General features: G+C 43.0%; 2 protein-coding genes across 2 annotated transcripts in view; one reads left to right on the forward strand and one right to left on the reverse strand.

The window, feature by feature from the left end:
• The window catches only part of GMDS (GDP-mannose 4,6-dehydratase), a 550,007-nt gene extending 543,093 nt beyond the window's left edge, over positions 1-6,914 (forward strand). The window contains exons 10-11 of the mRNA XM_050940196.1: positions 5,675-5,743; positions 6,452-6,914. Coding sequence (XP_050796153.1) covers positions 5,675-5,743; positions 6,452-6,514 — 132 coding nt within the window. The 3' untranslated portion in view covers positions 6,515-6,914. The remainder of the gene's footprint in view (positions 1-5,674; positions 5,744-6,451) is intronic.
• A 3,408-nt stretch (positions 6,915-10,322) lies between these two features.
• Positions 10,323-22,594, reverse strand: FOXC1 (forkhead box C1). Its single transcript, XM_050940053.1, has 2 exons — positions 20,780-22,594; positions 10,323-10,379 (listed from the first exon to the last, which is right to left on the reverse strand). Exon 1 carries the CDS (start codon positions 22,592-22,594, stop codon positions 21,002-21,004), a length of 1,593 nt encoding a protein of 530 aa, XP_050796010.1. The 3' UTR covers positions 10,323-10,379; positions 20,780-21,001.
• Between the last annotated feature and the right edge of the window lie 2,394 nt (positions 22,595-24,988).

Genomic DNA, 24,988 nt, shown 5'->3' on the forward strand with positions numbered 1-24,988 from the left:
GTGAAAAGTACTATATTTCGGGGGAGAGAAATCACTGACATTAGAGTGAAAATTAGCCTGCTCATGCCACCTTTAAACAAATTTAGATAGGGAACTAAATTCACTGGCATTCTTTTATTCCCTTGATATGTTAACTGTTCCACAACTTTGCTTTTCTAAGAACAGTGTGGAAAATGAAAACGGAATGCCACTCAATAACTGCCCTTCTTAAGTGCCTCAAGATGTTTTCTCTGTTTGTGTGTAGATTTGGGACTTTCCTTATTGACACACTTCATCTTAACACTCCCTTCTTCTTTACAGTGCTTACAGGAGTCAGTCTTTTATTATATATTTGTAGTTTGTATGGCACTTTACAGACAAATTAAGACAACGTCCCCTGCCTTGAAAGTCTCAGAGTATCAGGGCTCAATCCTGCAAGCACCTACTACCAGACTATTATGACTAGCTCCATGTACTTCTTCGTTTGAGCTCAGTAATGTGTGTTTTGAGGCTCTATGGCTCCAATCCTGCAGATTTACACACGTGATTAACTTTACACAGTGAATATTTCCATTTAAGCCAATGGGACCATTCACGCACCTAAGTCTTTGCAGGAACAGGGCCATAGTTAGGGCACACAGTATAACACAGCCTGGTGACAAGTAATGGGAGTGTTAGGGGAATAGAAGATAAGGGCGACAGCAATTGAATTACGCAGTTGCTGCAGTTAGCGATGCATATACATCTTGAGTATCATGGGTTGTCTGATTGATCAATCTCCTCCCTAACTAACTGATTTCAGGAAATGATTTAACAAAGTCTGCTATGTTTTAACAGTGAAGTGTAGCAGACACCCAAACATGCTATTGGGCTGACCGGTCAATGGGCTGTGTTACATGATCTCTTATTAAAACTACATATGAAAACTGCTCCAAAAAGTACCTGAAGAGGGAAGGATATTCTGTGTAATAAAATACATACAGGGAAGATCAGATGGTCTCAGCATGTGCCCCAAAAATTAAAGAAATGGAGAAATTAGACAATATTACAGACTACTTAAATGGTTGTTTTTCTCATAGCGTGAGTCAAAGATGAGAGGGCTGTCTCAAGAAGGAAATACATCGGATAGAGGAGAAAAATGGGCATTCAAATTACTACATTCTTGAAAACATTGTGACCTAGAAGCCCAATTCTGACAACCTTTCTCAGGCAAAGAATTGCAGGAACAGGCACTTAGTTTAGTGACTTCTCAGAGCTTCGTCTAACCCCTTTATCAGTTTATAAGATATCTGTGACATAAGAAGTCACCTTCCAGAAAAACTTTATGCATCATCTTGTGAATGTGACCACCACAACTTTCCAGCTGCAGAACTATTACAATTCAGGTCAACTCTGTCTATTTTAGGGATGAAATTCTATCCTCGTTGAAGTCAATGGGAGTTTTGCCATTGACTTCCATGGGGTCAGCATTTCACCGTAGGTGTTTTATAGCACCCATAACCTCATTAGTTTTGTTCTGGATTTGCACTGGTGTAACTGGGGGCAGAATCTGACCCTAAATGTTGAGTTAAATGAATTAATCTAAATGTGATTAGATCAACTGTAGTGTTACGAGAAAACTTACAGTACTTTTAAGCAATCTGTAGGCTTTCCCGCCCCTCATGTTGTCTTGAGTCTTTTCAAATTTTCAGTTAAATTTAATTGAATTAGAGAGTAATAAATTGCACAGTGAAACCAGATCATTCACCTAATGAGTCAAAATAAAAGTAGTGATGACACTCAGAACCTGAGCTCAGGAAATGTGATATTTACACAGAAATATTTTACATTTTTTTATCTGGGTTTTAGAACTTAAAAATGCCAGCCCACACTACACAGCAAGTTTCTCTGTACTCATGTTTGCACCTTTTTGTTCATTTGTTTGAGCTTGGATTGAACTATAAAACTGAATCTCCATAAAATCAGATTTAATAAAATGTAGAGGTGGTTTTAAGGGGGTGGGAGGTTTTTTGGTTGTTTTTTAGCACATTTAAGCTTTAAGCTATAATTATAAACAGAGGAGGAGAGGGCTAGACAAATAGAAAAGATCATATCAGATTCATTCTTTTCCCTGGCCTAGAGAGAAGATCCTATCACAGCTAAGTGAAGTTAAATCTGTCAGAGATTGTTACAATAGTGTTAAATGGCAACAGACAATTTGGCTGTTGCCTTTTTACCCCTTTAGCTACTTCACTGAGTGCTCAGCTTTCCATATTCAGGAACAAGTTGTAACTCACATGTAAAACTTGCCATTTATATGCTTCATTTTCTTTTTCATGGAAAATAAGAGTGTGATGGCACTTCCTCCTAAAATGGATACGTAAACACTTCACTGTTGTTTTATTTGCAAAGTCCAAGTACTGTAAAATAACACAAAACAATTACCATTTTGAGCTTTGGTAAAAACAAAACAAAACCTCTTAGTTGCCTGTCTATTCCCTTGAATTCTACATGAAGTCAAGGAACTTTCTTTTTATACATTGTGTGCCTAAAACACGATACAAAAAATCCTGCAGAAATACTTTATAAGACTAAATTTGAAAGTTAAATAGGTGCAGCTCTAGTTTCAATGAAAGACTTTAATTACATAAACAAGCAGTGATTCAGTTACAAGAGTGTTTTCAAATATTCTTATTGAATTGTAATTACTTTATTGTTTTCATATTATGAGCTACTTGTAGAAAAATACAGGAAACATGGCTGCAATACAATCCTTTAATCAGTAATAGCTTTTTCCAGTCATCGTGAAGAACATTTCCATTCTGTGTTTCATGCTTTCAGTAACAATACATTCAATCCTTGAATGTAGTTGTAATGTTATGATGATTGGTTTAAACTATAATATTGTTTTTCGTATGCACTTTCTCTTCTATCTACTAACTTTTATAGCTGAACAGCTTAAAACAGCCATAGGAAGAAATTCTGGTTATATAATGCTATTTATAACTAAATCTTATTGTAAAATAGGGTTTCAAGAAAGTATATAAACTTCTTTAGGAAAGTCATTTAAAATGTTTTAACCTGTATCAGATGGGGAAAATTGTATTATCATATATAGTAAATCTTTTTACAAACTAAGCACCATAATACTTTTACTATTTTATTGTTGAAGTATGTGAACTTTGTAAAGGTTTCTCTTTTGTTTTTTATCTTACATTCTTAAGTTGATTTCATATACTAGCTTCTGTGTTATCTTATATACACCATACAGATGTAATCACTGCAACTTTAGAACTTTCATTGATCTGAAAAACAAATCTTATTTTTTGCTTATCAACAATTGAGCGCTTTTGTTTTTGAATGGAGGGTTTGAATTGAAAAACACATTTTGGAGATGAATGGTTGTAAAGGAGAACATTTTTGTTAGAAAGTTTAAAGACTGTTCCCAAACCTTTTAAAGCAGCATATACAGATTTTTCCTGTAAACTTATTTGCTGTGCAATGAGACAATGACATCCCATGTCTCTTGACCTTTTTCCACAATGAATTAAAAAAAAAAATACCCTAGATTTGGCAGGGTTTTGAAAGAATCTGTTTTTGAAATAAAGATTGTGGGTGTAAAATTGTTACTTTATACAATGTTTATAAAAATGAAACACTGATTTTGTTACATACCTTTTCATTGACTTTTTAAATTAGATTATATTAAAAATACTAAGTTACTAGCTAATGGTTTAAATGTTTAAAACAGCTTGCATTGGTATTGATTGAAAGGGAACTGGTTTTGTACAGAATGTGTATTTTAAGAGGGTTTTTCTTCTGGATGTATATAATGCATGTTAAACTAAAATGAGAGAGAGAGGGCATGCATTAAATACTTCCATTTGGATTTAGAACCTGATTCAAAGTCAATGAGAGTCTTTCCTATTTCAGGGCCAGATTTTACAATGCTATGCTCACCTGGGTATTCCTGAATAATCTGATTACTCAAATTGGGAAGGGTTTTACTGAATTTAGCCCCAAATGTCTATTGCAATTTCCAAACGCCCTGATAGAATTGCAGTAGGAAATGTTTAGGAGAACTTAGGAAAACAAAATGATTTTGCTTGTCATTTTATTTTGTTTTGATCTGGCTGTTTAGTCTTTTCTGGAGGAAGCCAGCATTATTTTTAGCATACAGACTGTTCCAGGCAGCATTTTTAATAATTCATTTTCAGCAGAGCTGTTTGTTCCACATCCCCATCTGCAGTACAGTACCTGAGGTGATTTTCCTCTGCTCCTGGAAGCGAACTCTAGTTTTATGTAGCACACTTATGAAGAAGCATTTCCTACATTTGGCACAGGGCGAGGCAATTTTTTGAAGTTAACATGATCACAGGCATGCAAGAAGATGGTATCTGGAACGTTGTGTGTGCTGCAGTACTTCTTTTGGAGAGTTGATGCCACAAAATGCTCATTAGCTCCATCACTGGTCAGAAAGGATGGAGGAAGGAGGGGGAAAAAAACCCACATTTTTCCAGTTTTAGAGACACCAAAACTGCTGTGTTACATCACTGAAGTCAAATATGAAGGCAGAATTTATCCCAAACATTCCCGCCCCTCAAGGGGAAAGACAATTTGCTGTGGAATTATACAGCTATCCTTTCACATACAGAAAGCTTTTAATTGTGTTTTAGGTGAGTTGTGTATATAAATTCAAGCAAAGGGGGATATGTGTATAACTAATGTTTAATCTAGAAACAATAAATAATCAAATATTTCAGTTTCATTAGAGATGCAGCATGTGTGTGTTTGTGGCGCTTTAAATAGGCTTGAATCATAAAGATGTGGTTGACTAACAGCGTCTGGGTTCCTGTAATACTGTTTCAGGGTAGTTTCTCCCTATCTAGTTGTTATATATCCAGTTACCTTTATTTCCACATGCATGTTCAAGTTACTTCTTGTAAAAAATAGTGTGCCAAAAGCTTTCACTCTCCAGGTTATCTGCTGGACTGCCATCACTGCCCTATTAACAATGCAGTAACAGGGCTTCTAACAGTTATCCAGCACTGTCTTTCCATGATCACATGTTTTTTATTTTAGAGAGAACATTTCAGTTGTCATGTTTGCTTTGTGATTTACTTCTGTTTAACCAAAAGGGAAAAAATGCAATAATTTGAAACAGCTCTCTTAGTAGCGTGATCGGGACATATGACAACTTAATGTAAAGGGTTCACCATTAAAGAGTCAATAAGGTTTGATGTAAAGAAGAATTACTCCTTACGTTTTAAATAGCCTGTGCTAGGTTTTTTAAATGTGCATCCTGGTGATTTATAGGCATCTGAGCTTCAACTGAAATTGCACAATCAAAAATAAATGATTTTTGTCAGCGTGTCTAAGGGTGTCCTGTAACGACGCTGATCTAGCCAAGGACTTACAGGGACATGCGTGTGAACAGAGGAGCCTCTTACATAAGTGGTGCTAGACAATAGCTGTCAGCAGTTTTGTGTGGCCCTTGCCTTACCTTTCCACCTCAACTGCAACCTGTTAAGGGAGCCAGGCCAATAGTTTCGTTAGCCTGAAGGGTTTTGGTCTAGCTTCAGTCTTTTAAAGACAAGCTGCTGGGGGCCTCAAGATGCTTTAGATACGGAGCAAGCACTGCAGTGGCAAACGTTACACACTGCAACAAGGAACACACAAAGAGGTCGCGCAATGGTTTTTCTTTTCCTTTTCCCAGGATTTTCTTCAAGGAGATCGTACCAAAGCAGAACAAAAACTGAATTGGAAACCCAGAGTCACTTTTGATGTAAGTTCTCTTACTGGACTGTGTTATTCCTGCCGTGTTTGTGTAGCTTTGTGGAAAGAGGGGAGCTCTTAACTGGTGAACAAAAAGAGAAATTGCTGTTTCAATAATGATTACATGAAGGCTATTTAAGAATCCAGCTGCTCCTATTGAAGGATTGAATGCTTTAATATTCTTTGGACTGAATCTTGTGGTGCTGGACATTTTGGAAAATGATTAGCTTTAATTACAGTCCCAGCCTTAAAAGCCAAGCCCCGGCGGAATAAAACTGTAGAAAAGAAGCACAGCACTCAACTTAAAGCATGGAAATACACAAATAAAACAAACCAAGGTTTCTATTAATAAGGCATTTAAATGTCATGTCACTGCTATTTTCATAGCGGATCCTTCAGGAGGGTATTTCTCATAAATTGTGGTATTTTTTAAATTACTGCTCAATTGTCTCTGGATTTGACAGCGCCCCGGGATTTGCTTTCCTGGACTTCTGTTTGCTGCCCTTAACATCAAAATTAACTTTTCCCTAAAAGTAAAATAATAATTGAAATGATACAGAAAATGAGGGGTCTGAGGGGTGGAGTCGGTTTTGGTTTTAGTGCCTGGAGTTTCACACAATGGATTGGCAATTAAACTTAAAAAAAAAAAAAAAAAGCAACAGGCTTTTCAGTCTTCCAAAAGACCAGAATAACCACCACAAGCTGTTCCTTCTTGCAGGAGCTGGTGAGAGAGATGGTGGAAGCTGATGTGGAACTCATGAAGAATAACCCCAATGCCTGAGCCTTTTCTTTGCCTCCAAATGAGCTTTTCCTCTCCCCTAGAAAAATCCCCCTGACGGTTGGTGGAGGCTGTCCTCTGCATCTTAGCTGCACATCATTGATTGCAGGAGAATCATGATCGGTGTAAAATGTTGGGAGGGGGGACTTTTTAATTAATTTTATTGTTTGTTCTTGTGTAAAAGACACTTGCAAATTAAAAGTCTGGAAATTAAATGTAAGAGAAGATCTCAAACACCATTGCTACTGCTCCTGTTTAACTTTCTTAAATTTGAGATTTATCTCCACGATTGTTTCCCCTCATCATGTACCTGAAATATATTGGCTGGGATTTGACCGGTGAGCTTTCCAGTTAATTTTCTTTTGATATTAAAAATCATCTTTCTACAGAAGACATGAAGTGCATATTATTGCTTTCTCCAGCTAAAAATGAAAGAAAAAAAAAACCGTTGCCACTAACATTCCTCCGGTTGTTTTCTCTAGTCTTCCTTTTCTGTCCACTCCTTGTTTTTATTTCCTGCTGCTTACCTCCACCTCAATGTACCATTTCCACCGCTTGAACGCTTTAAAGTTTGGGTAACTGATATAGCTTAGTGAAATTGACTTTGGTCCATGACGAATTAATGCCTAATTGCTCAAATATCTTTCAAACTAGTCAGAGGGGATTGTAAAGCTTTTTTCGAAAACGCCAGTTTGTCTGGGCGTGAGAGACAGAAGGAATACAATAAGCTTCTCTATCCAGCACCTTTAAGATCCAATTCCTGCAGAACTGAGCCATTCACATTTCTGCTGACTATAATTAGAGCTCGCCCAGGAGCTCCAACCATCTCGAAAGATGCCTTAAGAAATAAAAAATAAATAAATAAAATAGCAACTTCAAGGTAAGTAAATATTGTTGAGAGATTTCGTGCCAAGGTACCCAGGTTATCCAGAGGTCGTGGAGCCCATATATTTCCCTTTGGTTGAAGATCTACCACCCAGCAATTAACTCTTCTCTTAACTTTATGCCTGGGAAATTAGCTGGGTTTCTGTCTTAGGTAGCATAATTTAGAAACATAAAAATTAGATCCTTTAGACAAATACAGAACACTCAGGCAAAATCATTGTAACGCTGATGTTCTCTCTCTCTCTCGCTGTCGTGTGTGTTTTAAAAAATCTGTATAAACTCAATACTGTCCTAGAAGGATTAGAAGAAGGGGGGAGGGTCTCAGCCTATAAAAGGAAAGGTGGGGGCACAAGGTGATTTCAGTACCAACATTTGAACACGATCGTGTGTGTCTTAGCCCCAGAAACGCTCCTGAATGTATTCAAGAGCCATTTCATGATGTATGGGGATGTGTGGTGGCTTGATCGAGCTTTTCACAGTTAGTAAGTAACTGGGCTGCAGGAGAGAGAAGGCTCTTTGTGTGCCTGTGTGAAAGGCAGGCAGTTGCCAGAGGTGTAATGGAAAAAGCGTGTGCTGCATGAGAAGGTGGTTTCAGTGTGATACAGAACAAACTTGGGGCCGGGCTGTTCTGAACGGAGCGGGTGCTCAAAGGGCACCTCCTCGCCCGGGAACAGTGTGCGTCTCAAGCAGGAGCTCGGGGACTGCTAATTGGAAACAGATGCTTCCTTTAAGGCTGACCCTGCAGGACGGAGTCTAAGCACAATAGATATGTATATATACACACACATATCCCATCGGCTTGCGTTACTCCACACAGGTGCATAGCGCGCACTCCATCTCCAGACTCTGCAAGCGAGAGGGTCTCTTTTCTTTGCAGTTTAAAAGGCCAGGACACTGTTGTATTTGCAAAGTACCCCCGCTTCATTCTGAAACAGCCAGCATCGTTGGGCTATTTAAAACAATCCCAGAGTGGTAGAAATGTCTGCTCGAGGCTTCTCTGGGACAGGCAGAAATAAGGAGCGGATATTTAATACACGTAGAGTTTGACATGGCTTTTTTTTAATACAGTAGCCCGTAAGATGGAATAGCATCTGTTAAAGAAAAAAAAAGTGTCCGGCAAGTATTTTTGTCCCTTTCTCTGTGTGCTTCTAGATATTGGTGATCGTGTGTGTCTCTATTTCACTGCCTTCAGAGCCTCAAACCCTCCCCCGAGTTATCCCTCAGGATGCTTTTTCCTCCCATTATTTTTCATACATTTTCCTTGGAAGGGGACGAATGCTGTTAAACAGGTATAACTCTTCCTAGCTGGGATTTTTTAAATGGAAAACTCCAAGTCTCTGTGAGTACAAACTATGTACGGCCTATGCAACAATGGCTAAGCATTGTTTAAAAATAATTGTTAGTGTATGTCAGGCTTGTTAACTTTTATCGTGTGTAATTAGCACACGAATGGAGCTGTGGGTACCTATACTCATTTTCATGAGTCTCCCTGAATATACACAGTTACAGACAAAACACACATACACACCAGTAAGATGAAGTACATATTAGGCGAGAGCCCCTGGTTTTGCATTGTAATTCCAACTAACAGGCGAGCATCCCAAGAGATTTCCTACTCATTAGAGAAGCTGTAACTTTCACACGTGTCATTTCAGAATGTGCACAGAGATTGCCTTGCGCCGGTGAAAACGACATGAGTATTTCATGGCTACGGCAACCATTACATATAAAACTCTTCATTTCCAACGGCTCTTGCTAGCTAAGGGATCGGTCCTGAATGGAGATCGCTGATGAGAGTTTTGCCTGAGAAGGGAGTCCAGAATCGATCTTTTTTCTGACCAACTACACTGCCGACTTTTCCCTTTTAAAGAGCTCTGCCCAACATCGCTAAACGTTTTGCAGCTCGTTGGTGGCACATATAATTAAAGGCACGAAAAGAAGCAGCGGTCGTTGAAACAAGGTGCTTTTGTATCACAGGACAATTTACGGGGGCGGGGAATCTGTAATTCTGGTATGTTTTGATATACATATAAATATAAACGCTGCGTTTGAAAATTGGTTAACATACCTGTAAAAACGAACTGGACTATTTTACACAAGCTGCGAAGGTTTGTTTCCGCCTTCTACCTCCCCCCCCCCCATCTTATTCTTTCTTCAGCAACATGAACTGTGGCACATTAACAGTAAAATCTTTATAACCAGTTTTTAGCCTGTATAGTTTTGGGACCCTGGTCCCACGATGGATGCCGTTGTTGTGCAGTGTACTCATTGTAAAATTGAGGAACACGAGAAACCGAAGTGTTGCCATCATTTACTTTTTATTTTTAGCAAGAACCACGTGTGTATTTCAGAAGTAGCCCCAGGCTTCCAAATTTTGTAAGGGTTCAAACTGTTGTTAAGTTGAGACGGCATTACCTGTGATTGTAATTTACTACATCGTCCTCCTGCGAATCAACTGCTCACTAAACTGTATTACAGAATCACTCATTTTGTAGAGCTATTTAAGATAGCTAGATATTATCCAGGTGCCAATTAGCCAATGAAGTTTTGTACACGGGTTTGACATGTAGTGCATTTGATGTACACGAATATATAAACACACTTTACCCTGTAAGAATGTGTGTATACATAGCTGCATGGTTTTGTCCCATTGGCGTTGTAAATATAAATTGTAAAAAATAAAAAATCCTCGTTAATTAAAAAGGGCAACGGTAACTGCAGATGTTAATTCACCACACTTTTGAACCTGCCCGTGCAGTCTGTGCTCAGCCAAGACTCCCATTTGCTTCAATTATTGGGTGGTCACGAGTAGCAGAAATAAAAAGCAAACCGAGTTTAGAAAAGGAAACTACTCCAAACCTTCATCCCAGCCTCTGTCCTTTGCAAACCGATGAGCAGTGACAAGGGAGCTCCTGCTGCAGTGCGGGCCCGATTCTGTATTCCCCACTAGAAGCCATGTCCTGCCGAGCCTACGGGAGTTTGCCTGCATAAGGAACGCAACACCTGACCTTAAAATAGGACCAGCCGCTCTGTTTCGAAAAAGATCCGCAAGTCGGTTGAAATCTCACAGCTGGAAGGACAAATTGCGTTCAGTTGCCTAATTCCGAGATACAGAGGCAAGGCGCAGTCAATAGCTTAGGGCATCTGCTCCACGCTTCACTGTAACTTCGTCACAGTATGTTGGCGGACATACATTACTATATTGCTACACTACACCAAAATATAGGAACTCAAGGCTTCCTAGGTTTGCCAGTTGACTTGGGCGCATCATTATAAAAATATGGGGGCTGCAATTTTTAAAAAGTGACATACTTTGCGACACTTTCTTCGGGCTGGGTCAGAAAAGTCTCTCTCTCTCTCTGGCATCCCTCCCCCATTAACAGTAGGTTGGGGGTGGGAATCAGAAATGCAAGAAAATCAGAGTGTAATGAAAGCATTAGCTGTAACACGGCTCTGCGGCTTTGTTCTGTTGTCTACGGTTGTACTTGTTAAAGTCTAGTGAATAAAAACAAGACTTATTACCAGTTAATGTATCTCTAGGCCATTCTCTGCTCCTCTCTTTACAGCTTGTCAGCGCAAGACTGCGGATGAGAGTGGAAGTCTTGCAGCAATAACTCAACCCCCAGCTGAACGTTTGAAAATGCGTGTGTCTTAATTAGTGAACCCCGCTACAGGCTCTGTGTGTTGCGCTGTGCAGAAGGACTAAAGTGTATTTTCACAGTTGCTGCTGCTCCTCTCTACTCACTGAGCGCCTCGCCTCTCCTTCCGCTCTTTCCAAGTTTCTCTTTATCACTATAAAAAAATTTCTTTCAGAGCGCGTTACTCTTTGGGCGATCCCTACCACTGCACACAGCCAAGGTACAGACAGTAGCTAATGAGACCTAACTGTGAGATGAAAATTAAAATATAACAATGCCCAGCTGGACCTTTTTTGGCGACATGTAAACATTTGCACCTGATAAAGCATGAGAGCTCAGCACAAGCTCACAAGCCCCTTTCATCTCTGGAAGATAGTACAGGGCCTAGTTCTGATCTCTGATTGCCAGCTGAGTGATCAGATCAGAATCTGGGCCCAGCAGCGATCATGACACACAAACGTCTCTCAAAATTCCTTTTCTTGGTACTGTTGTTCAGAAAAAAAAAGTTAGTGTTATAAGGTTAGAGGAGCCAGAGCCGAGGGGTATGGAGTTCTGCTGAGCTTTCCTTTAAAAAAATAAATAAATAACTTCCCTGCATTGCAACCCTCAAAGAGGATTTACCCTATCAGCTAAAGGATATGTGATACTCCGGTGGGCACACACACAACTGCCGCCCAACCCCCCCGCGAAACTAATAGGTGATTAGAAACGATGCTGAAGGCAGCCATGACTGAAGGGTGAGACGGATCGATTTTTTGAAGTGTGAGGTTTAAAAAAAAAAAAACAAACCACTCAACCTTAGAGTCCCCTCGTGTTCCCGTGAAAATAAAGAGGACGCTTTTCTGGTGGAGACAGGAGCAGGTTCTGGCTCATCCTTTTGGCTTGTCACTGCGTCTGCGGGGGCCTAGAAAACTGGCGATTCCCCACCACCCACCTCTGGGTGCCATAGGCTTAAGGCAGTGAAGGAAAGATCCCTGGTCCTCGGCACGTTTACTACAGCCCTTCGGCAGCATCACAACTACTGGCCCCCTAGGTGAAGGGCTGAGCTTACTGCCTCCATGTGACCCCCCCCCTTCACCTCTGACATTTCATTGGCGGAGCATTGTCTCCAGACACAACAAACCCAGAAAAGATCATTACAACAGGCAACGCTCCAACGTTTTGTCCTCTAAGAAAAACATCAACAGCTACCTCCCAATTATTTGGGGGGGGGGGTGTGGAAGAGAAGGAAAGAAAACTAGAGGGGAGGGAGAGGCAGCCTAAAGAGCTATATCTGCTTGCAAGCTTTCTAATTAAATAGTGTCACTTCCCTCCGCTGGTTACTTGGGAGGTAGGCGGCCCTTGGGAGAAAGTTGTATATTTTTGAAATTTGAAAAAAATATAAATTTCCATTATAGGGGCAATGTTTTAGAATTGTTGGTGGCGAGTATTTTAATAATTATATGTTGCGAGGAAAACTGTGGTCAGTGCTTTACTAAAAAATAATAGGGCACTTGCTTTTTTCTATCCCGGTGGCTGTTATCCTGCACTACAGTCCTGTGTTACTAGTGTTTCCATTTCATAAACTAACAACACTATTCAGAAGAAGGGGGTGGGGGGAATGTCCCTCCACTATCCTGCAGCTGCAGCCCTGTTTCATCTACTCAGGAAAAGCTCTAGCAGAACTTACATCAAAACCTAAACTCAGTACTGGGCAATCTTGCAGGCATCACCATTATTTAAACAATTATCTTCTGCTTTGGACGATATCAGTATTTTTACATTATCGTGCTATGAAAAAAAACATTCTTTCCTTATTTCAAATATTTATTTTTAAAAAAATATACTCTGTGTAGATGTTCTGGCAACTAAATCAATTCCAAGAAGCTTAGGGAGGTGGAGGGATTGCTTTGGTATTTGTTTTAAATCCAATGCTTGTGTTTTTACAGACATGCACTTTTAGTGATATGCCCTGTATATTCATATATAATACGTGTAATAATATCCTGGACACAATCATGAGTGCAATAATTTGAATTTCTTTTATACTCCAGGAAATGCAGCTATTTTCAGAGTTAATGGCTCTAAATGTGTTGGTTTTCCTGCTTTCTTTCCCCAGAGGTAAAGGGGGAAGGGATTCTGTCTTTTTTTTTTTTCAAATTGTTGCTGAAATCAGTCTAAAGAAAGTTGAGCTGAACTCGGGGTAATATATTGAGCAGCCCCTTGACAGCTAAAGGTCAGGTGAAAGTCTCCAGCAGGTAAGTCTGGGGCCAACTGCCTGCCCAGATCTCGCTCCCTGGCTCACAAATTGTTCCCTTCTGCCCACCCAAGTCGCTTCAAGCTGTGTTTATTTAGGGGGCAAAAAAATTGCCGACCACCCAATTCCCATCCAGCCGGCGACCTATAAGCTGTGGCCTTTGCAGGCAGAAGTGGCTGAGACATGCATTTGTTCTTTTGCACAAAACTAAAGACAAGTTGCAAAATAGAGAGCCCTCACGTCTGATTTGGGAAGACCACAGAGAGTAAACACGCACTATTTTCTTCCTGCTCTCCCCACTACTCTCCGGGGAAAACACTAGTCAGGATATAGGAAAATCCAGAGAGGGCCGCTGCACAAGGAGATCCCCGCAGCGATGAGCAGGAGTTCAGAGACAGGGCTACGCATTGAGCGTGTGCCCCGGCCTGCCTGGGCTGTTTTTTTCTCTGCAGCATTGCAGACCAGCTGCAGCTCTAGGAAGCTTTAAACCGGCGTGCGGGCCGCCCACGGAACAGGGAAACGCGGGTCTTGTCTCAGCAGCAATAACTGTGTCGGACATCGTTAACCCGCTTTCAGTCCAGAGGAAAGTGAGCGGGAGATCTCGCCTTTCTGGCAGGAACAAACTAATTGTTGTAGTCATTGTTACAGTTAATAAAGCAGGCATTGGAACTAGACTCCCTGGGCTGGAATGGCAGTGTCTCACTCCCACCACGCTGGGATAAAGCTGTGGGAGACATACCCAGAGCCTGGACGTATGTGCATAGGCATCGGTGCGTAAGCACTCACCCGAGCACGCTATACAGGCGTTTAGAATTCCAGTTGCCCTCAGTCTCCCATAATATGCTCAATATGCCAGCAAATTTAAAGTCAGTCAGAGGGAAAAAATCAAGTGAACACATTATATATAATATATATAATACAGAACAGAAGGTCTCCTCCTAGCAACTAATAGAATGTCTGGAAATAAATGTAACAAAAGAAAGAATGCTTCGCGCACGGCTTTTTGTTTCAGTGAGGCGCATATGGTCCATTTTCTTCAATTATACACTCCTAATCGCTTTGCTAACGTTTGTCGTTTCAATCTTTCTTTAAAACAAACAAACAAACAAACAAAAAGACCCCAACCAACCCATAAGTTGGCCGTCCGCTCGTTTGTTAGTCCTCTACTGATTTTTCATAGGCTGTGCAGTATATCCCCTTAAACGTCTCCCTCAGCTAGCCCCCCCACCCCAATCCCATTATTTCTAATCGGTTGCGCTGAATTCTGCTTTCCGTTTACACTGGCATGACACTGATAGAAAACTGGGCCCAGCAGCTCAAACGGCCTTTGTCAAATGGATCGAGCAAATATAAAATCGGAACCTAGCACAACTCACCCATGCTAAAACCAGGACAGCTCATACAAAATTATGTTAATAGTTAAAGGAAAACAAGGGTGGGAGGGAGTGGAAGTTTTCTTTTGTTTTAAAGAAAACAAAAACAGAGCAGTGTCTTCACCAGCAAGCCAAGAAATCTTAACATTCACATGATTTGTGGAGGGTTTTGTTTTGTCCAGTGGGCCATTTAAAAACAAATTATAACATTATTTTTCTCCTTTATATCAATCACTGAACTGTTCTTCACGATCCCTGATAAGCTCCCATCCAGTCTTCTAACCCCACAAATCATCACGCTTTGGTTCATTAAGACTTATTTTCCCCAGGAACATGCAATTAATACACTTCTAACACAGCCAGACTTTCTTATACTAGAGAGTTGCAAGCTCCTACCACACGGTTCCTCACCCTTTTAGCCCCCACTGAATAAAGGACCCACCGGAGTAAAGATGGATAAGACTGGGCTCAGAGCTGCTAATACCCGAAGAGCTGGGATTTTAGAACTGGCAGGCCTAGTCTTCCACCCCTCCCCCACTCATCTAGCGATTGTTTGATTAAATTAGACTCCACTTGATAAAAACAATAGCTCATTAACTCTTCTCTCCTCCGGTGTGTTGTGAAATGGTGACATCCTCTCCCTTGACCTCCCTCTCCCTTTCTGTCTTTCCATCCCCCTGAAAAATGATGCCGCAGCTCTGATTGAATTTTATTCCTTCCTGGCCTGGCCGGCTTTTACGGCACGAGACATCATCAATCGCGACCTAACGCGACGTTTGTTTATGACTTTGGAAAGGAGAGAATGGCTTTATGAGCCGGATTAGAATTAAAGCTGGAGGGACAAAATTCATCCCATCACCGCGCTACCTGTGTGCGTATTTGCCAGCACATTAAAACACTCCTGAGCTCCAGCCTCTGCAAACACACAGACAGCTGGTGTGAGCGGCGAGAGGGAGAGGCTATTTCGAATAGCGACAGATAAATGATCGAGGAAGATTCTGGGACAGCACAGAAAATGGTCCTATTCCACTACAGCTGTTACTTCAGCCAGGAAAAAGGTGAGCGGTCGCCTTAGGTTTTTTCATATATACAAAGCTCTTGGTCAGCTGGTTTCACGCGCCCGCCCTGATAAAGCCATATCCTAGTGCCATCTCTGTCACTCACACACACACAAACATATGCTTCAAGCACCTACCAAGAATCGCAAAATTTAATTGACCCACTTATTTTATTAATGAAGTCGGCTTAAAAATAAGAAGTTAAGAACCCGGCATTGGACTGAACAGTAACGAACCTTAAAGAGAACAAAACTGAACCAAGTAAAACAATGGGGAAATTTTAAATGAGAAGTTCCTCCTTCTAAAAAAAAAATCAATGAAATCTGGATAAACCTGGAGGGCACGCTGTGACTCAATACACTGCCATGGGAGCAAGTATTTCTAACAGTCATGTAAACACGTTCTCACTCACACCTACATATGGCACATATGCTGTCTTATTCAATGCATAACTAGCGTCCAGGTGTTATCCGGAACAATACACTGTTTCCTATAGCCTAATGCTAAGTAACTGGTTACGTTAAAAATATTAGCCACAAAATATGAGCCCAGGTTAGAACGTGTAACTTGAAACACACGAAATAATTGAAGTCTTGAGGTGGCTTTCCATAGACAGAATGTTCGCTTAATTCAGCTTTAGCATTTGGGGCGGGGGGGGGGGAGGAAGGGAAGAGAGAACAAAGGAAAAGAGAGATTGTTGCTGGAGCAAAAAAGGATTTGAATAAGATGTGAACCACAAGGGTTACTAATAACACGCGAAGATTATGACGCTGAAGTCCACGTATGGAAAAAAATATTCTCAAACTTCCTTTGAAACATTTTCTGAACTTTGTGAGTATTCAGTAAAGCCTTGAGATAATGTTAACAAATATATTGCATCCTGAACAAAAATATACCCTCCAGTTTAGTTTTACTCTTACCTGGCATGTGTGGGTAAATACATGTAAATATGTTCAACAAGGCTTTTAAATTATTTAAATACGCCATTTCTCTATGTGAAAAATATACAAACTTTTTTTTTTTAAGATGAGAGGGAAATTATCTAGGAAAGGAGCATTTTCCCTTTCTATTTCATGGAATTTAAAATTAATTTTGGTTTCGTTTAACTGATGGATTAGGAAATAATCATAGTTAATCAGCTAAAATACAATATTATCTCGGGTCAAAAAACAAGAACAATTTTTCCCCGAGAGAAAAGCAAGTAGTTAAGAGTGGTTTCAAATTTAGTTTTAACTTAAAAATACTGACACGGACATTGAGCTAACCATTTACCTACTCAACCCCACTGAAGTTAATGCAGGTACCCAGGATGTATGTCAGTGCAGAATATGGCCCACTCTGTTTGAAGGATAACACCACAGCTGCAAGGGGTTCATAGATGCATCTTTCATCTGCTTCATTGGATCCAGTTCCTCCCAAATTCATTACAGGGTTTGATACTCATCTCTACTCGAGCTTGTGTCAGACCCATCGCTACTGGGTGGTTATCGTGTATAATAAGAATGTATGGTTTGCTTTTCCTATTTCTCACGGGGTGGGGGGAAGGGAAATAATCTATTATTGGTTGAATGAACGTCAAGGGTGATCGCTTGTTCTGAGCTGGGCTCCCTCTCTGAACTGCTGGAAGTTTATGTCCTAAAGGCAAGATGTTTGCCTACAAGGAGGGAAACGCAGCAAACTGCAAAGAAGAACCTCTGTCAACATTTGCCAGAATCCAGAAACTTTCCTAACAAAGATTCCCAATCGTCTCCGAGCCTTTTAGCCTTTACCAGCAGCAACGTAGCACAGGCCAAAAGCAACTTTTTACTTCCCTGCCTCCCTCCCATCGTTATTCTAAATGTTAGGTTGAAAGCTGTATCAGAACAGCTGATCAACAGTAGGAGAGCATCTAATTATATTACCTAGCTGTCTATGGAGGTAACCTTTGCCAATTTGCTCTGAGTCACTGTCTACCACGGAGACTCTAAGCATCCACTAATATTATTTACATTCTCATTTACTGCGCTTTACAAAAAGTGTGTGGCTAGCAAATGCACCTCTTCCTTCCTAAACGAAATGAGGGAGAGCCATTTGCCTTAGCGTTGTAGCAACACCGCCAGCGCCTTGTATTTATTACAACTGCGCGCCGGCACACACAAATCAATGGAAATACCCGATAACTGACTGAGATGTTTTCATTTGCTACCATCTAATACACAACCAGGTCACGCAGCCCAAAGAAGCAGCACAGAATAAACGTCTGAAACATCAGCTCCTGTTTTTTGTTTTTTTTTTTCCTGTTTAAACGAAGGGGGGCTGCTAGGAACGCAAGGCAAAGGCCAACTATCTGTGAGGCGTGAAGACTGAAATGTCTCTGATTTCTCCACTTGTGGCTGTGCTACTCAGCCCACGTGTGTCTTCACAACAAAAGAAGGCGGCAATTGACGAGTAAATGGTTAATAACAACAGCTCGGATCAGGCAGGCTCATCTCACAGAAGTCAGCAACGCCAGTTTTCAGAGAGACAGTGAGAGACATAGGCACAGTTCTGTTCACCAGGCGCTGGTGCTTAGCCACTCATGGGGCAAGCGGGTCGTCTCTGTTAGAGCCCCTGGGCTGCTTTGACAGTAGGAATAATTATCCTACGCTTGTTCAAACTCCCGCTCCGACTAACCCCGCTCGCAAACCAACGGGTGATTAAACAATCAAAGCTAACACTGGTTTGCTGTGCTATGTATTCCCCCCTTAACATTTTATTTTTGCAGACCGCTGAGACAACAACGCAAGACTTTGGAACCTAGTTTTAACCAACTAAAACAACAGCAATCACAAGCAACAGAGTCTAACAGACAAATGGCACGGACAATTATCTCGCTACAGTCTATAATTAACTTAATTAAATGGAAAAAGTCAAAGAAATTACCATACAGACAGCTCCACGGTAAACACAGTTTTGCTGCCGCCGCCATGCTTCTGATCTGTTTTTAAAACAGAAAGAGCTGAAAAGCTAGAGTAGAAATATCCCTCCGTTTCTAAGTAAGTCAAAGAATCTCTTCCTCCAAGGACTGATCTCATTCTGGTCAGCCTAGGCTACAAATATAAAAATATTTATGTCACGAAATAATCCGCACCTGTTTAAAGCCTTGGGGTGCTTAAACATCAAGCTACTCCCATCTAAAAATTAGTAAGCGTCACTTTCTCAGTCATAAAGTTAACAAGCCTAGGAATTTTGCTGTGCAACATTTTGTATCGCTTCTGATGGGGAAAAATAAATGGCAAACAGATTAGATTGTGGCTTTGCTTTACAACAAACAAAACCTTTTTATCTCAATTTCATCTTTATCGACTAAACTAGATTGGGTAAATATATACACAATAGCTGTTTAGAGCCAGTAAAGGATGGGGGGGAGGATAAGCGTGCCGGAGGCTATATTCAATATATTCCAAACCACTTTTATGCGAAAAAAAACCCGAACCGTTTATCCGAGCTGTATATAACATTTTCTGAATTTTATATTATTGCTTTGGAGAGGCGATCCAGAAGCCACATAAAAAGATTTTACTGAAATTACCTTGTGTTTATTTACAGTGTAATCTTTAACAATGCAACGGCAATTACTGCTAAGTGTTGCCTTTAGATAAGAACGGCTGATAGGAAACTGTATTATCTAAAGCAAACTTTAGGCCCTAAATATCTGTAATCAAATAATCGTCTTCCAAAGTCTGACTGACAGGGCGGCTCATTCTAAGCTAATGAATTTATTACATTTTCTTAGTTATTTACAAAGGGAGAAGGTGATCCTGATTGCCCCTAAGATCTAATTGTAAATTGTCCAGAAGGCGAGATTCTTTATCTGACAAGGCATCACCCTCTGGAATAGTCATCTACCCTGGTATTTTCTTCTGAATTAAGAAAGAAAGAAATGGTGGGTCGGAAAGAAAAAAATAAGTAAGAACAACTCTCCCATACAAAGTCCTCCTAACATCATTTTTTTCAGAAGAGCAGCTAGTGATTTCCAACAAATCTGCAACGTTCTTTGTATAAAGAAAAAGAAAAAGAGGCAAAGCTTTGGGCTGAGGTTAGCAGGGAAGGGAAGGGATTCTTTTTTTTTAAATAACGGCTTAATTTTATAAAAGGATTACAAATGTACTTTTAAAATGTATATTACATAACCTGTTTAGTGTGTGTGTGTGTATATATATTAATTCTATAGAGCACAGATCTTTTATATTCTTTCATTACATTTAGAGATATTATAGAATGTCTCCTATATAAAATCTGTACTATGTCGATTAGATACAAGTGTGTGTGTGTGTGTATACATACACACACACACACACTACCCAGAGGGAAAATTGCATATATAGGAGACAGTATTTAAGATCTCTATAATAGAGGCATATATTAAATATAGAATATTGTAATACTATTATGTATGGTCAAATATTTCCCAGGTCCTGTCTAATCAGTGCTAAGAAAACGTGTTCGTGTATTTGCCAAGTGACATCTGCCATGGGAAAGTATTTTTTTTTCCTAGCGGATAAAGCAAGCTGACTAAGTGGAACATATTGCAGAAGAGAGTGAAAAAGGCCGAGCTGGCAGTTTCTAAGCGGTCGCTGGGATTTGTGCGGAGGGGAACGAGTTGTTCCATCGCCAACGTTAGCCATGAAGTCTTTGATTTAAAAAAAATGTATGAAAGTATCCAGACGTGTCAGGTATTCCAATTGAATGGTAATTTATTAATAAACAAACAATGCAATACCTCAGAATATTTTTCAAGAAAAAAATCGATAGAATAAGATTAATACAGTTTCCCTTTTTATATGTAATGAAAAAAATATCAACGTTTCAGGCAATTGTAATGTCCGTTTTCGGGGGGAAAACACTTTCTGGCGTTTGGTCCACAACATCCAACTACAAATTAAAAATAAATTACTATGTCGCAATTTACATTTTCAAACAAGTCCTTCGGGGGAGGGGGGGAGGAGCTTGTAATCTATACTGCATATTTTTAGCCTCTTTTAAACACAGGGCACAATAATACCTTATGAGACGGGGGAGGGGGGGAGAGTATTTCTCAAAAGCCATAAAAAACTTACGTGTTATTTGGAGTAACACTGTCCTTTTAACACACCAAGGCATGACTTAGTTTTTATTTATATTTGTTTTTGGGGCTGTCTCTGTACAAACTACGTGAGAGTTCGCTCGGGGCTTGCTGCTTGCAGGAGGCGGCTTGGTTTGGTAAAGAAACGATCTAGTCCTTGCTTGAAGGCTGGCCTCGTTGCTGTGTTGTTCGGGATGGGGTGGGGGCCTGCTGTGGGTCAGAACTTGCTGCAGTCATACACGAAGGCCCCCGAGGTGCGGTAGAGAGACTGGCCGGAGGGAAAGGCCATCTGACAGCTGCTGCTATTCCCGTTCACCGGCGAGTTATTCAAGCCCAGCCGCTGGGACTCGAACATCTCCCGCACCGCGTGGAAGTTCTGCTGCTGGCCGGGGTAGCCGGCGGCGCTGGCCAAGTGGCCCAGGTCTCCCGCCGCCGTGGCTTGGTTCAGGTACCAGGAGGCCAGGCGCCCCTGGTGCGCGGCGTGGTGCCCCTCCTGGTGGCCGGCCGCCGTGCTCAAGCTGCCGTGGCTCAGCGAGGAGGCGCTGCTGCTGCTGGGCAGGGTGTAGTCGGGTAGGGGGTCTTCCACCGGGCTGGCCGCGCTGCTGCCCAGGTGGCCGCCCCGCTCGCCTCCCCCTGCGGCGGCGGCCGCGGCGTACAGGCTCATGGCTTGCATGTTGCAGTGGTAGGTGCCCCCGGCCGCGGCCCCGCTGCCTGGGTTGGGGCCCTGGCTGCAGGGCGAGCTGTAGAGGGAGCCCTGGCCCGGGGAGTAGCTGCCGAGGGCCACCGCGGGGGGGATGCCGGTGCGGACCGAGGTGGCCGAGGAGGAGGCGGAGGAGGCGGCGAGGAGGCTGGAGCCGAGGTCGCTGGCGCCCTGGGGCGAGCCCCGCAGCGAGGTCATGATGTTGTCCACGCTGAAGCCTTGGCTGTGGTGCGGCTGGTGCTGCGGATCGGGCGCCTCCAGGCTGAGCGAGCGGCTGGAGGGGAGGCTGCTGCGGGGGCTGCTGCCGCTGGACAGGCTGCTGCTGCTGTCCGGGCTCTCGATCTTGGGCACGGCGCTGCTGAGGGCGGCCGCTCCCCCGCCGGGAGGCGAGCCGGCCTGCGGGGGGGACGCGGTGCCGTTCTCGGTCTTAATGTCCTGGATGCGGACCGGCGGCGGCTGCTGCGGGCCCGCCCCGCTCCCCGCCGCGCCCCCAGCCCCGCCGCCCTCCTGCTCGGCCTGCGGGTGCTGCCGGGGCTGGGGCTGCTCCTTGAGGTGCAGCCGGTCCTTCTCCTCCTTGTCCTTGACGGCGTCTTTCTTCTTGAAGCGCCGCCTCCGCCGCAGGAAGCTGCCGTTCTCGAACATGTTGTAGGAGTCCGGGTCCAGCGTCCAGTAGCTGCCCTTGCCCGGCTTCTTGTCGTCCCGGGGCACCTTGACGAAGCACTCGTTGAGCGAGAGGTTGTGGCGGATGCTGTTCTGCCAGCCCTGCTTGTTGTCCCGGTAGAAGGGGAAGCGCTCCATGATGAACTGGTAGATCCCGTTCAGGGTGATCTTCTTGTCCGGCGCGTTCTGGATGGCCATGGTGATGAGGGCGATGTAGCTGTAGGGGGGCTTCACCATATCCTTGGGCTGCGGCTGCGGGGTGTAAGGGCCGTAGGCTCTCGCCATGCCGGCCGGGTACTGCTCGTGGGCCGGGTGCGAGTACATGCTCATAGGGGCCGGCATGGCGGTGTAGCCCCCTCCCGCAGCGGCCCGGTAGTAGCTCTGCTCCCCGCCGAGGTAAGGCACGACTCCCAGCGAGTTGGGACTGGACACCGAGTAGCGAGCCTGCATGTCCTCCCGTCAGTTTCCCCCACCCTCCCCGCCGGACCAAACAACTTTCCCTCCCTCCCTCCCCCCCCAGCCCCTCCAGACCGAGGTCCAGCCGGCGATCAGTCACCCCCCCGGCCTCGCACAAACGGAGGGGGTGGAAAAAAGCCTCCTCTTCTTTGGCCGGTAAAAGGCACCAGCAAAAGCGCCGCACTCCACACCAGTACTCGCCGCGGAGAAAGCCACTTCCAAATGCCAAAACAAACGCCCTGGGCCGAGCGGCTCCCAGTGCCTGGTTCCACCGCGATCGGCAACAAGTTGTCTCTGCCCAGGAGGGGACAACAGTAGTTGTTTCTTTCTAAGGGGAATTTACAAATATCCACCTTCCAGGTCCACCGTTGTCAACTTGGGTTTGGGTGGGTGTTTTTTTTCAGTCTCTTTTTCGGTCGCAGGCAGCTTTGGGAAGCATTGGAAAAACTTCTGAACTTTTGAGCATCCGTCACCAAGGCGAGGACTTTTTTACGCACTTACTGTTTTTTTCTCCTCCGGCTGCGGAGCTCCGCCCTGCCGAGGCCGGGCGGCCAATGAGAAGGGAGAGCCGGGCTGTGAATGAGGAAAGCGGGGGGGACCCTGGAGCAGCAGCAGCCCCAAGGGTTCCAGCTTTGGGACTGGCCACACACACTCGCCCACACTCCCCCCCCCCACACGCAAGTACCGATCGCTCTCCACGCATGGCACAGCCTTTCTCCCTCTCTCACACACAGAGTAGAGATCACATAATTATCCACCTACACCGGCCTGCAAATGCACACATTAAAATACACACACACACACACTCCTATACAGGTCGTGCATTCATACCTATATATTTCTCTCAGCACATTTGCCTAGTCCAGTGGTTCTCAGACTTTTGTACTGGTGACCCCTTTCACATAGCAAGCCTCTGAGTGCGACCTCCTCCATATCAATTAAAAACATTTTTAAATATATTATAAAAGCTGGAGGCAAAGCAGGGTTTGAGGTGGAGGCTGATAGCTCGACACCCTCATATAATAACCTCACGATCCCCTGAGGGGTCCCAACCCCCAGTTTGAGAACCCCTGGCCTAGTCCTCTGTGCAGATATATTGTCTCGGAGGACACAACTTTTCACATGCACCCAGATATAGATGATTCTTCTGCCCGCACTCTCGACAGCCTTTGCTCAGATATACAGATATATGTTCCTCGCCTTTCAAACACCCTCCTCCCCTTCTTATACATTTACCTTCTTCAGAGCGAGCTAGACATAGATAACTTCCACATGTACATACGCGCTCAGAGCTCACTAGCTGCTCTCCATGGCAAAGGAAGATCGGTGTTACCCACCCCCCTTCCCCCGTCTTCACACCAGGCACGATAAAGGGGAGAAGGGGGAGGGAGAAAGGGGATGGGGGAAGAGAGAGAGAGACCCACTCTTCAGCAGCACCAACCTCCTTACAGGCAGCTGCCTGACCAAACGTTTCTGAAGGGATTCCATTCTTCCATTTGACAAGCTTTTGACGAGTCCTGCAAAGCTCCTTTTTATTAATCAGCCACGAAGGGCTTTCCTCTGTCAGTTTGCAAAGAAAGTGCCTGCTGCCTGTGCTGTTTATAAACACAGACAGATGTCTTTGTACTTGCGTATAACCGGCTTGTTCAGGTAATCTTTTACAGACCTGCTGGGGTGTGATAGGTTAAGCCGCCCCCCCCCCCCGCTTTTTTGAGGGAGAGAGAGAGAGAGAGCTCAAGCGAGCATACTTTTGTATGAAAGCTATTTCAGACCGCGGAATCAGCGGCATAACAGGTGTGTTGTTGACAACAGAAAAATAAGTGCGTTCAAAATTGTTTAGCGGTTCTACTATAAGGACTTAATTTCTTCTAAGACCAACTCTTTTTAAATGGCTAAAATAATATTTGTGCTGTAAAGAAATGTTTGGATTAACATTTGAAGTGGATTTAAGACCGAGGAGGAGAATTTTTCTTACTTTTCAAAATTGATAATGGAAATGGTTAGTTTCTTGCGCGTTGAACAATGACAGCTGTTAAAGATACTAGTTGGACTGAAATCCAATCCTACACCCCCTTTTTTTAGCCTGCCGCTTTTTACCTCTACAATCTCATTGCAGTTAATAGCGGATCAGTTGATAGGAATAAGTGCAGACGTTTGGGAACTTGTTAGGGAAAAAATGGTATTGAGTACGTGTGTTTTGTGAGAGATGAGTTTCACACTCCCCTGGGTTTGTGACAAACTTTCACTCTGAAGATGAGTCACAAGACCCTTTTGGCTCCATTGATTTCCTCACTTTTTACAATGATTGATTGCTCTCGAAACCACAACAGGTAGAAGAGACGTGAAGGTGTTAAGGGAACGCGATTTGCTTGGTGTCAAACCTTTTCT

Source organism: Gopherus flavomarginatus, chromosome 2, assembly GCF_025201925.1.
Source record: "Gopherus flavomarginatus isolate rGopFla2 chromosome 2, rGopFla2.mat.asm, whole genome shotgun sequence".
Taxonomy (NCBI): domain Eukaryota; kingdom Metazoa; phylum Chordata; order Testudines; family Testudinidae; genus Gopherus; species Gopherus flavomarginatus.